Source organism: Hemibagrus wyckioides, linkage group LG19 (assembly GCF_019097595.1).
Source record: "Hemibagrus wyckioides isolate EC202008001 linkage group LG19, SWU_Hwy_1.0, whole genome shotgun sequence".
In the NCBI taxonomy this organism is placed as follows: Eukaryota; Metazoa; Chordata; class Actinopteri; order Siluriformes; family Bagridae; genus Hemibagrus; species Hemibagrus wyckioides.
Window position 1 is genome coordinate 8,715,384 of NC_080728.1, and position 12,572 is coordinate 8,727,955.

The following is a 12,572-nucleotide window of genomic DNA, read 5'->3' on the forward strand; positions in this document are numbered from 1 at the left end:
GGTATTAGTTTAGGTTTTGTAAACAGAGCACACTGTCAAGCTTGACTGTCTGCGTCATAAAAATAGAACAAAAAATAAAAATAGGCTAAGAATAAAATTACAATTAAAAATAGACAAAAAATAATGTTATTTAAATATTTAAACATTTTGTTATTTAAACATTTTGTGTCATATATTAGATACTAAAAAGTTATTTGAGCCTAAAAGGAGAGATTAAAACATATATAAATTTTTTGCAATTCAGTTTGCTCTTATAGGTCTGATATTGAAGTTTGGATTGAGATTTCTCTGTTATCTTCTAGGTGCATTCTTTCTGTACTCAAGCCTGGCACTGCTGGGCTTCTTCTTCGTTTACGGATGTCTCCCTGAGACGAAAGGCCGCCGGCTAGAGGAGATCGAGTCGCTATTTGAAAGCCGCCTGTGCTCTTGTGGTGCATCAGACTCAGATGAGGGCCGGCAGGTGGAATACATCCGGGTTAAGGGATCAAATTATCACCTGTCAGATAATGACGGTTCAGACGTGGAGTAAACCTCAGGTGAAAGTTCAAAGAACACCCAGTAGATCCTCTCTCAGCTCTGCACGCGGCATGAGGAGAGTAGAAAAGGAAATCACTTTTCAGCTTCACCCCACCATGACATCAGTCCCATCTGTAGCAGTCAGGCTGCATCTTACAAACACTGCACTCCACTTTAAAGGAAAAATGGAATTGACATATCCAAACATACAAAAACAAAAAGTGCTACACCTGCTTTGGTGAGATGTCATTTAAAAGTATTTGAGTTGGATAGTGCAGTGCTCACAGATACTGACAGTATACTGACAGATATTACACAATGTTTTCTGTGCTCACTGAGGTAAAATGAGGTGTTTGCTATACAGAACAACTGTCAGTCGACTATGGTAGTCTTATGTTTTTGTGAAGATGCTAGGCTTTGGCATTGGCAACTTGTTCTCACCAGTGTTCAGTTCATTTCTGTAAACAACATTCTAACAGTTTAATAGTTAAAAATTTTGTAGCATACCACACATAGGTGGTAATTTGGATTCTGCTGTTTCCCGGAGCAGCTCTTTTGTCACAAAATTGTATTTGGAGCTGAGAGTGTTGGAACTGATTTGTCCAAAATTTCGTGTCTATTTCAGGTAGACCAAACAAAACATTTTTGCATTCTTTTATAGTGTGTTATGACCACCTTAGTCAGTTTTTCACAATATCTGTACTCAACTCAAACCCATGTTTACCTTTATTTGATCGAATTTTATTTAGTCTTCCTTCACAGCCTTGTGTACAAATGGCTTTGCATCTCATTGCTCTTGTCCATGTAACAGAGTGGAACATGTTTTGACGAGTAGTGTAATATCCAATGTTATGTTTATATTGTACTGCCGTGAGTAAACACCTTGATAGTTTGGTACACATAGAAAAGTGCCAAGCAGACATATTGTGGCTATATGTGTAACAAAGCAGTTGATGGGTATTGTAAAAGCAACAATATCAAGCAAACTAACACAAGCTCGTTTTAATGCTATTACTGTTGAATGTGTAATATGTGTTTGTTCACTGTTAGCACAAACAGATAACATAATTGTGTTTCATGTTTAACACTGAAGTATGCTGAGTTTCCCAAAGGGAGAAGCACACCATAGAGCGGTTACTACAGTCAGGTTTTTATCAGGTATGCTCATACCAATTCTGATTATTGCAGTGAAGGAGAGAATGCTTCAAGAAAGTATATTAATTGCCAGAGTTTTATTGACCAGATGTTAGGGTGTGCCACATGTGTTAGAATGTATTTAACACTGGGGAAGGCTTCAAGTCAATAAGTCATTGTGTTACTTTCAAGAGAGAGATCTAATCTATCTTGTGGGTGTGGGTGTGTGTTTTCTATGTAAAATTAGTACTTTTATTACTATTATTATCGAACAGTGTTTTTATGATCGATGAAACACTAGTGAATATAAATATATGTATAGTGTTCATTTGATTATTGTTGCTCTAAATGTTTTGCTAGATTTCTATTCTATGAAAATAAATATTCATGACATTTGAATATTTAAACAATAAAGTGTACAGTACTGTAATTCAACTGTCTGAAAGAAAGCCAGTGTAAAACATACAACTATAAAGTTTCATTTTATTAACAGACGCTAACTTTCAACATACAAAAAAGGTCTGAGTCATCTTTCTCACATGTTTTATGGACGCTTATCTTTCTGCTTCATCATGAGCAGAATGTCAGCAATTTCTTTAAGATTTCCATTCCCCTCAGATACCCTGTTTCCACCTGTTTCAGCAGTGAAGGCATTGTTGTGTTCCTCTGTGCAGCTGGAGTTCACAGTGGGGTTTTGATTCACACTCTCCTCCTCATGACCTTCACACCTTTCTCCTTGGAACACCATGTTCTTTGATGGCTGCTCCTTTAGCTCTACAAAAGCAATGTATGCCTGTTATAAGCTAAAAAAATTCATATACTGCAGCTTTGCTCCAATTACTGAGATTGTCATGAGATTACCATGCCTCACTGAGATCCGGTTAACAATAGGCATAATAATAGTTTGAAATGTCTGTATTTTATGTGATATTGGCATCAGTTTGTTATTAATACCTGGGGCTTTTTTGTGAGAGAAGTGCAGTAATGGCTGTTTTTTCACGCATGTCTGGCTCTCTGAGTTGCTCAAACATTCATGCCTTTTTATTGTTTTTGGCTTTGTGGGCTCCCTTTTTGTCATTATCCAGGAGCCATTCCACTCCTTTGAGATTTCTGTCAGAGCAAACATATTAGGATCAGGATTTTCACTTCTGTGATGAGTGTGCCTCCTAGTGGCAAGAGCTTTGTGTGTTCTACTGTGGTGAATAGTTGTGGGCTTAGTGAAAATACTCATCTTAGTTGTTTTCAAAAGGCAACACTGCACTGAGGCATCTTGAGATGTCAAACTGGAAAAACCTGCAGTCTGTGTTGTCTTGTCGCGTGTCCTGGGAGATGCTATTTTACCACTTTGTGTATTAGTGAGCCGACAAGAAGGAACAAACTGATCATCCTTGCAGTCCGGTTCGTGATTGATCCATCTGGAGGTTTTTGGAGTCCCATAGGCTTTATTCTCCCTTTCCCTATTTTCATGGCTGAACATCACCTTCTGGTTGAAAGACATAACTCTTGTTGGAGCACTTATCCCCGATGGATAACTTTGGCTTGTTGTGAGAATGTCCTTAGGGTGGCACACATACACGTAGGTATCACCATCCTGAATTTTTCCCTCTTCCTGCGACAGTGTAAATACAAACAAATAAAGAATTCTGGGTAAAGGAATGCAAACAATTATTTTGATTACATCTAACTAAACTCTTAAAGGTATATAAATATATAAGTAACAAGTTCAGTTATTATATCTATATAAACTTGCAAGATTATCTAAAATTATTGCTTTTCGGTTTAGTGAGATTTTATATCCATCAACATGTCCATTTTGTGACATTAACATTTTTTCTTTAATCAAGGTATACCTAATAAACGGGCAACTCAGTATATAGTTCAGAAACAAAGAATGTCATCAAATGCTTAAATTATACACTAACATCACTGTGATATTTGCTGAGCAGAAAAATATATTTGGATCATGAAACAACCTACTAAAATGTTTGGAGTAGAGTTTGTTGCATCATCTGAGGTGACAAAGGCGTCTCTGCGAGCAGAGGTTACTGGTAATTCACAGGCATGCTCTGAGACAATTCTGTGTACCCTGCCTGTGGCAAGAAACATACCTTATAGCCTATTAAAAGTCAGTCAGGTACAATAAGCCTAAGATAAAAGTATAAAACTCACAGGGTCTACTGTCAACATATCTAGACATGTGCTTTGAAACAAGAGGGTAAAGAGAAAACATCAAACATCAGCCTTCAAAGGAACCACCTTTTAACAAAAAATACAGTACAGTACATTGCTGGAAGCACATAGCAACCTGCAAATATGCTTGTTAAGTGGCTCTGTGATCAATGATTCTTTGTTTTTGAGTGTACATTTTGACATTTCAAAATAAGTATAGTCCGAGTTTGTGAGTAAGGAGATGTGCCATGATTACTGGACATATATTTGAAAGTCAAATATAGGGGCAGTGGTGGCTCAAGTGGTTAAGGCTCTGGGTCGTTGACCGGAAGATCAGGGGTTCAAGCCGCCAAGTTGCCACTGTTGGGCCCTTGAGCAAGGCCCTTAACCCTCTCTGCTCCAGGGGTGCCGTATCATGGCTGACCCTGCACTCTGACCCCAACCTCCAAGGATGGGATATGCGAAGAAAGAATTTCACTGTGCTGTTATGTATATGTGACAAATAAAGGCTGTGTTGTTTCGTTTCAACATGTTATTAGTAAGTTTAAGTTCAAGCTTAAATACTAAACTGGCCTCCAAGAGAATGAAATAAATATGAATAAGGCAATTTAAATGAATGAATCCAAATGAACAGCACTGAATTGCCTAAGATAGAAAATCACTAGTGAAGTCTTTGTTGTATGATTCAATAAAATCACTTTCAAGACCAAATAACACAAATCATTACAAATATAGCAAAAAGCATATTTGATCCTTTAATGTAATATATTTGATTATTTAATGTAATACAATTTTGCCAAAGCAGGCTACAAACTGAGATCTTGTAGGGAGATGTAGTGTCTCCTTTTGAAGACAGAGCTTTGTTGTTTTATTACCAGAAATATCTACCATATGCAGAAGAATGGAAGTTAAAAACAGCATTAATAAAACTTTAGTCATCTTTATTGAACAATGCAAAATCACGTGATTGGCTACAAAACTGGATGACTTAATTGTGAGCAGAACCCTGCTGTCCCCCCAAGTCATCTAGACACACAGTAGACCCGTATTATCGGCTCTTAGGGGACCATAGCTCTTAGGGAAGCATTATAGGCTCTCAGGAGAGCATAGCAAAAGGGACCTTGCATCTTTCAGAAAGCTTTAATAACATTCTGAACCTGAGTAAAATGCCATCCACAGTGCTGGCCTCTAGTGCATCACTATAGCCACTGCATATACCTTTAGCATACAGTGTGTTGTGTAAGTATACATGCCCCCCATTAACTTTTCCGAATTTTGTGGTGTTACAACCTGCAAATGAAATTTAATCAGGATTCTACATGATTCTACACAAAATAGCCTATACTGTACTAGTCACATATAGTATATAATATATAATATATTATACAAATGTAAATGTTGTGATTGGACAATTAGTGCTGAAATCTGTGAAAGGTTTTTATTATGTAGTCACATAATTAGTTACGTATTGAGTCCAACTATATTGATCTCAATATAAAAACCCCTGTTCCTGAAAGTCTGCGTCTAAGTCTAACATGTCGAAAAAAGCATCACAAAGACCTAGGAGCTAAGAAACCAATTTCTGCACAAAGTTCTAGAAAAATATTAATCATAGTCTGTTAATACAAACACATCCCAAACTTTGAACCTCCCATGGAACAACATTAAATATGACTCAGGAGATAGGAGGCAGAATGTCAATGACTATGTAAGGAAGGAATTAGTCAGACAAGTAATTAAGAGGCCAATGCTAATTATTGCCAAGATACCATCACCCACATGGTTCCCTGTAGAGATGGTGCTTTTAGGATAATGAGCAGTGTGGGATTTGATAGCAATTTGATCTTCAGGATACTACAGTATATTTGTTTAGATATGTTCTGCAACTCTAAGGCATTTAAACTCCAGTGCCAGGTTTATATATATTACTCACAAAAAGTTAAGGATATTTGCCTTTTGGGTGAAATTTATGGAAAATGTAAAAAGTTCACGCTACAGTAATATTATATCATGAAATATCATGAAAGTAAGGCATTTAAGTAGAAGCATGCAATGGTGATTTCCTCATATCAAAAAATTTATTGAAAAAAAGCCAACAACAGTGGTGGGTATACCACAACAAAAAATATCAATGTCTCAATAATTTGTCATGTGCCCTTGACCATCAATTACAGCTTGACAACGACGTCTCATGCTGTTCACGGGTTGACTTATTGTCTGCTGAGGCATGGCATTCCACTCTTCTTAAAGGGCGGCCCTCAGATCATTGAGGTTCTGGGGTGCAGGGTTACGAGCCTCTACACGGTGACTCAGTTGATCCCATAGGTTTTCTATGGGATTCAGGTTTGGAGAAAGTGCAGGCCACTCCATTTGAGGTACCCCAGCCTCCAGCAGCCGTTCCCTAATGATGTGACCTTGATGAGCTGGAGCATTGTTGTCCATGAAGATGAAATTAGGCTTGTGATGTTCATGCAGGGGAACAATGACTGGATTAATGATGTTATTCAGGTAGTATTGGCTTGTCACTGTACCATTCACAAGATGTAGGGCAGTTCTGTATTGAGTAGACACACCTGCCCAGACTGTAACACCACCACCGTCTGGTGACAACAGTGGCTGATGCATAGCGCTCTCCTTGACGTCTCCAACATCGTTGGCGGCCATCATTTCTGCTCAACGTGAATCGACTTTCATCAGAGAACAGCACTGAGGCCCACTGGTCCCTCATCCAGCGTAAATGCTCCCTGGCCCGACGCCTGTGCCCGGTGGTGTGGTCAGGTACCCTTGCAGGTCGTCTAGCAGGCAGACCACACTGATGTAAACGGTTTCGAATGGTCTGACGTGACACTTGGGTGCCTCTCACCTCCCTTAAATGTGCCTGGAGTTGAGTGGCAGTAATCATCCGCTTCAGCAGAGCACTGTTCACAATGAAGCGGTCAACAACGTGGGATGTGGCCAAAGGATGTCCACTTCTATGCCTTTCTGTGACTCTTCCAGTCTCTCTGTATCTCTGCTGATGACACTCTGTGACACTCTAAGCTCAGTGGCCACTTCCCTCTGAGAACATCCTGTTTGAAGCCTCGCAATGGCGAGGTACTGTTGATCAATTGTTAGGTGTGGTCTTGGTCTCATGATGTCAAAATGTGAACAGCATGATGAAGAGGACTGTTTAAATACCAATTCTAATTGAACCAGAAAATTTATTGGTCGATTCATGGATCAAACACGAGTAGTGAATTTTGCCGTTAAGCACCTTGTTAGAGAACAGCAAGTTATGCAAAAAGTACTGAAACACTGAACAGTTGGACATGTGCATTCAAAAGTGTAGAGAAGGTCAAATTAAGTTCACCTGTAAAGGTTATAGTGCATTTTAGGTGCATCCTGAAATTTCACCCGAGTGCCAAATATCCTTAACTTTTTGTGAGTAGTGTATACTGAGATCATGTGACATTTGCAAATAATCGCAAACAACTAAACTTCATTTAACAACTAGCATGATTTCTGATGGCAAATACAAGGAGTTAAATATTTATACAATCTCAACATTTACATTTCTATAAGTTATATTGATTTGCCCCCACTTCAATATAATTTTGTGTAGATTAGTGACACACAGTATAATGTGATGAGTGAAAAAATACTTTCTTGCACCTTTAACAGTACATAAAATTATTGGGGTATTTACAATCATTTTTCAGTGCTAAAACCTATAATGTGCACTTACAATTTTCTAGTAATATTTTTGTAAACTCCACAAGGCTTATAAACTTTTATGGTGACATCAATCCTGGTCCTGGGGTACCACTTCCCTACATGTTCTGGTGTTTGTCCACAAAGTCACCTAACACAGTTAAGTCTTTATCATTTTTAAGCTGCTGAATTGCATGTTACTCCAGGGCTGGGATTAAGAAACACTGGTCTAATGTAGTGTATGAGAAAAGATATGATGCTATTTGCTGGAAAATGCTGGTTGTTTCGTGATCTTTAAACTCTAAGTTGTCAAGAGCATCTTAATTAATAATTAATTAATTACTGTTGAAGTGAGACATATATATTATAAAACAAATTACTAATCAGGTACACATTATTGCTACGTTAAGACAGCCTTTAGTTAAATCATATCAGTATCCATTATCTTTTTAAAAATAATGATTAACCTTTATTGTTTAAATGTACATAGGCATGGCAAAGCCACAAAGAGTTTATGTACCTTCACTTCCATTGTTAAGTCCAAAAAAGTGTGTCTTTTCTTCTTGGTCATTCATCTCTAAATCATTAAATGGATTCGTAACAGAGTGTATGGAAGGCCCACTGCACTGACTTCTATTTAAAACAATTGTTGGAAACAATAATAGAAAAAAATACATATATAAAAAAATGCTTACAATTATTTTAATATTAATAATTACCTGAAAATCCAGTTGAATGGACTAAAAATTAATCAGAAGTCATTTCTTTCCTAACACCTGGGGTTAGGGTTAGTTTTATTCTGGGAAACTTATGTTCATCTCACCTGTGTAAGGTACTCCCAAACTGAACTCCATCCACAAAGATGTTCTGGGAGGGCTCTGTCTGACAAGGCACTGTCCAAGGATTATACTCACACATCCCCACTGGCTGAAAAACAATCATGAGTGATGTTAAAATCTGGAGAACATCAGTATAAGATATCTGCATCCTGATGCGATTTCATCTGTGCTCAGCTTCAAGTCCAGGCTGAAATACGCAGGTGTGAACTGAATATTGGTTACTGCCTGTGCAGTTTCACGTCATCCCCGAAAAACATGCATATAGGTGGATTCTAAACAATGTATCTAAAATATGAAAATCTGTCCGTGCTCTAGGCATTTGGTTGAAAATTGAAGTAAATCTGATCCTGCTTGTAAGGTTTTATACCAGTTTTCTAGCCCTTTAATAATGACACATACAAAGTTTACTTGAGTAATTGCTCCCCCTTGTGGAGAATCTACTGTCAGCTAAATGTAAGTGAATGAGTGAGCGGGCTAGAGTAAGTCTGATAGTTGAGCTTCTGTGCATCTACATTTACCTGACAGCCTGATGTGTAGGATTTACCTGAGCAGATTTTGTGCTGTACAGTTCTGTTGGTGGCAGAGGGGAGATGTGTACAGTGGGTCTGGACAGGAGGTTGAAGGCCTCTGATGAGAATGGTGAGGCTGAAGACATATTATTTACACTGCCCTGAACCCCATGCTGACACACTGGAGTGCTGGTGTCAGATAGGTTGGTTTCCAGCACCGGTGACAGCTTAGGCCAAATAAGACATTATATATCTGATTATAATTATACAAAATATTTTATAAGATTTTTAAAATGTGTGGAAAGTAAGCATGAAAACACTGAAACAGTAATGATTATTGCATTAGTGCCCTTCCAGAACTTGTTTCATATTGGCTCTTACCGTCTTGAACTTGAATTCATCTAGGAGGCTATGTCTTCCCTCCTTCAAACCCAGTGTTTGGTCACTAAAAATAAATAAAGTAATAAATATAGCATTATGTAAAGCCTGTAAAAGCTTAGCATCATTAAAACATTTTTATAAATGTTTGTAGACACCTGACCATCACTCCCATATGTGCTTTTTTTAATATTCCATTCCAGGAATATTGAATATTACATCTCTTCTGCAAAGGCTTTCACCAGATTTTGAAGAGCTGCTAAAGAGTTCATCTCAAAAGTGTTCAGTGGGTTTAAAGTTAGGGTTCTGTGCAGGCCACTATCGTTCTTTCACTCCAAACCACAGAGCTCATTTTGTACACAGTGGGATAGTCATGCTGGAACAGGATTAGGCCTCTTCCAGTGAAGGGAAATAGTAAATCTATAGGTTACAAAGACATTCTTTACTATTGTGTGCTTCTAAGATTGGGGCAGTCTGAGGAACAACCATATATGGGTGTGATGGTCAGTTGTCTCTGAAACAATAGTTTCAGTTTAGTTTGTGGCTTATTTGACTGTTGGCCGTGGATAAAAGAATCGGTACCTGTATTGGAATTTGCTCTCTGCCAGGCTCAAGCGTGATGGAGAACAAGGACTCATAGGCAGCTCTAAAGGCTCCCCACCCATAGATTTATGAATTCCTTTGGACTTAGGTAAATGTGTTATTTTAGGTTTACCTAAAATAAAAATGATAACACTTCTTATTTTGACCAGTCAGTAGAACAATAAATGTACAAAAATATTTTTCCTAATCTTAAATTGTTCTTAGTAATATACACTGTTGATTTACCGGCATGTTCTTTTGTTAATGCGATTTGGTTTACAATAAACATTGTAAGTAAATCCGTGTTGCCAACATTGCCTTTCTTAGGTGTTTCTGCTGGTGTTGGTACTGGTCCTGGTGCCAAGAGATTGTGTCTCTTCTGCATCCTTTTCTTTTCAAAAAACTCCTTGAAAACAAAATAAGCCAGAGATGGGTTAAATAAAACACTTCATACAACATTTATGTAGTCTGTAGACTTACATATTACACTCTTACATATTATACAATTTAGTTTTTTGCATAAAACTGAAAGCAAACACTTCTAAAGCTGTATAAATGGAAATGTACACTCTTACCTTTTGTTTTATCGTGTCACTTTTTTTCATTACACGGCTTCTGCATTAAACGATAATACATATACATTTATGTTTATAAAAACTGATGTCAGTCACACATCATTTAGTAAGTAGAGACGAAAAGCCTTCTACACAGAATTAACTTTTTAACCAAATGTGAATGACGATATTGTTATTTATTTTCATATCGAGTCGTCGACGTACCGCCAGCCTCCTACCCAATTCATGCTCAGAAACTCGACAGCTAGCTAATCTCTTCAATGTTTTATAACTTCTCTTTAAGCATATCAATTAAAACAGACCATTTTCAGTGTACTCGTATTTTAATATCTGTTGTCAAATAAAGTAATGTCTTGACAGGAGCTTATTTACAAATTCTAGTTATATATTAATGTAAACTAGCAGAGCTTAGCGCTGCGTTAATGCTAACAAATTAGCAGTTCTAACCGCAAGCAAACTGCACGAGCTCAAATCGGTTGTAGAACGGAAGTGACGTTTCAACTATTAAATAATCATTTCTAACACAGTAAATATGTGTTTATTACTTTCCCAATGTCATTGTTATTAAATTGAATTAAAAATTAAAAATTAAATTAAATTGTTAATCTCTGCAATGTTAAAAGCTAATAAATGCCGATTATATACCGAGTTTAATATCATTGGGGCGTGATAACATTTTCTTTAATATACATTACATATATATATATATATATATATATATATATATATATATATATATAATATAATCCACACTGTTTAAATATGTATAAATAAACTGTATAACTAAACAAAGCCATACATCACCAAGTGCAATGCAAAGCGTCGGATGCAGTGGTGTAAAGCACGCCACCACTGGACTCTAGAGCAGTGGAGACGCGTTCTCTGGAGTGACGAATCGCGCTTCTCCATCTGGCAATCTGATGGACGAGTCTGGGTTTGGCGGTTGCCAGGAGAACGGTACTTGTCTGACTGCATTGTGCCAAGTGTAAAGTTTGGTGGAGGGGGGATTATGGTGTGGGTTTGTTTTTCAGGAGCTGGGCTTGGCCCCTTAGTTCCAGTGAAAGGAACTCTGAATGCTTCAGCATACCAAGACATTTTGGACAATTCCATGCTCCCAACTTTGTGGGAACAGTTTGGAGCTGGCCCCTTCCTCTTCCAACATGACTGTGCACCAGTGCACAAAGCAAGGTCCATAAAGACATGGATGACAGAGTCTGGTGTGGATGAACTTGACTGGCCTGCACAGAGTCCTGACCTCAACCCGATAGAACACCTTTGGGATGAATTAGAGCGGAGACTGAGAGCCAGGCCTTCTCGTCCAACATCAGTGTGTGACCTCACAAATGCGCTTCTGGAAGAATGGTCAAAAATTCCCATAAACACACTCCTAAACCTTGTGGACAGCCTTCCCAGAAGAGTTGAAGCTGTTATAGCTGCAAAGGGTGGACCGACGTCATATTGAACCCTATGGATTAGGAATGGGATATCACTTAAGTTCATATGTGAGTCAAGGCAGGTGAGCGAATACTTTTGGCAATATAGTATATGTGTGTGTGTGTATTATATAGTGTGGATTATATGCAGTATTTTGCCATTTCTAAGGCAGTGTATATTTTAGTAACGACTTTGTTTATTTATATATATATAGTCATTGATTCATGTATAGTCATTGATTCTCAGTCATATGTCACAAATTTCTTTCATTCAGAAAATTGGACTTTTAGTAGTAGTAGTCAATAATTTCGTTATTCGCTTTATTTAACTACCTTTAATAAAAATATATATTTTTTTTTATTATTTTGTATTGTGAATCTATTAAAAATGCTACACCGGAGATGGCGGTCGTTACATCTGTTAATTCTGTGAATCTCTACCTATGGAGCTCTCAGGGTGATGAGACTCTGGCATCGGGAGTCGAAAGAGTCGACTCTGAGCTGACTCACTGATCATTTGATTCAGACGGAATTCCCATCACTAAGATCTAAGATCACAACTGGTACCAGTCATGTCACTGATGTGACCAATCGTGTTCTTCGAGGGCGTGGCGAACTAGAAACGCCGCATCGTAACCGGAGTGACGGAAAAGAACAAATAACGGTGCTGCAGCAAACCGGCGCACGGAGCAGGGTGAATGAGGATTTGCGTAACCCGATGGAAGTGGATTAGAGAGCTCCGGTGGT

At 37.9% G+C, this 12,572-nt stretch overlaps 2 protein-coding genes across 4 annotated transcripts in view; one reads left to right on the top strand and one right to left on the bottom strand.

The window, feature by feature from the left end:
• Positions 1-2,080, top strand: part of LOC131370204 (proton myo-inositol cotransporter-like) — a 49,025-nt gene extending 46,945 nt beyond the window's left edge. Inside the window, exon 10 of the mRNA XM_058417397.1 lies at positions 303-2,080. Coding sequence (XP_058273380.1) covers positions 303-529 — 227 coding nt within the window. The 3' untranslated portion in view covers positions 530-2,080. The remainder of the gene's footprint in view (positions 1-302) is intronic.
• Positions 2,081-2,099: 19 nt separating this feature from the next.
• LOC131370202 (uncharacterized) lies at positions 2,100-12,391 on the bottom strand. 3 transcript variants are annotated; one of them, XM_058417393.1, is made up of 11 exons: positions 11,192-12,286; positions 10,393-10,432; positions 10,064-10,223; positions 9,818-9,950; positions 9,239-9,302; positions 8,893-9,084; positions 8,333-8,436; positions 8,030-8,142; positions 3,628-3,740; positions 2,605-3,259; positions 2,100-2,424 (listed from the first exon to the last, which is right to left on the bottom strand). In XM_058417393.1, exons 1-11 carry the CDS (start codon positions 11,890-11,892, stop codon positions 2,195-2,197), a joined length of 2,505 nt encoding a protein of 834 aa, XP_058273376.1. In that variant the 5' UTR covers positions 11,893-12,286; the 3' UTR covers positions 2,100-2,194. The 3 variants fall into 3 exon arrangements, with proteins under 3 accessions (XP_058273376.1, XP_058273377.1, XP_058273378.1); XM_058417394.1 differs by having other exon boundaries at positions 2,102-2,424; positions 12,267-12,391; XM_058417395.1 differs by having other exon boundaries at positions 2,102-2,424; positions 11,197-11,277.
• Between the last annotated feature and the right edge of the window lie 181 nt (positions 12,392-12,572).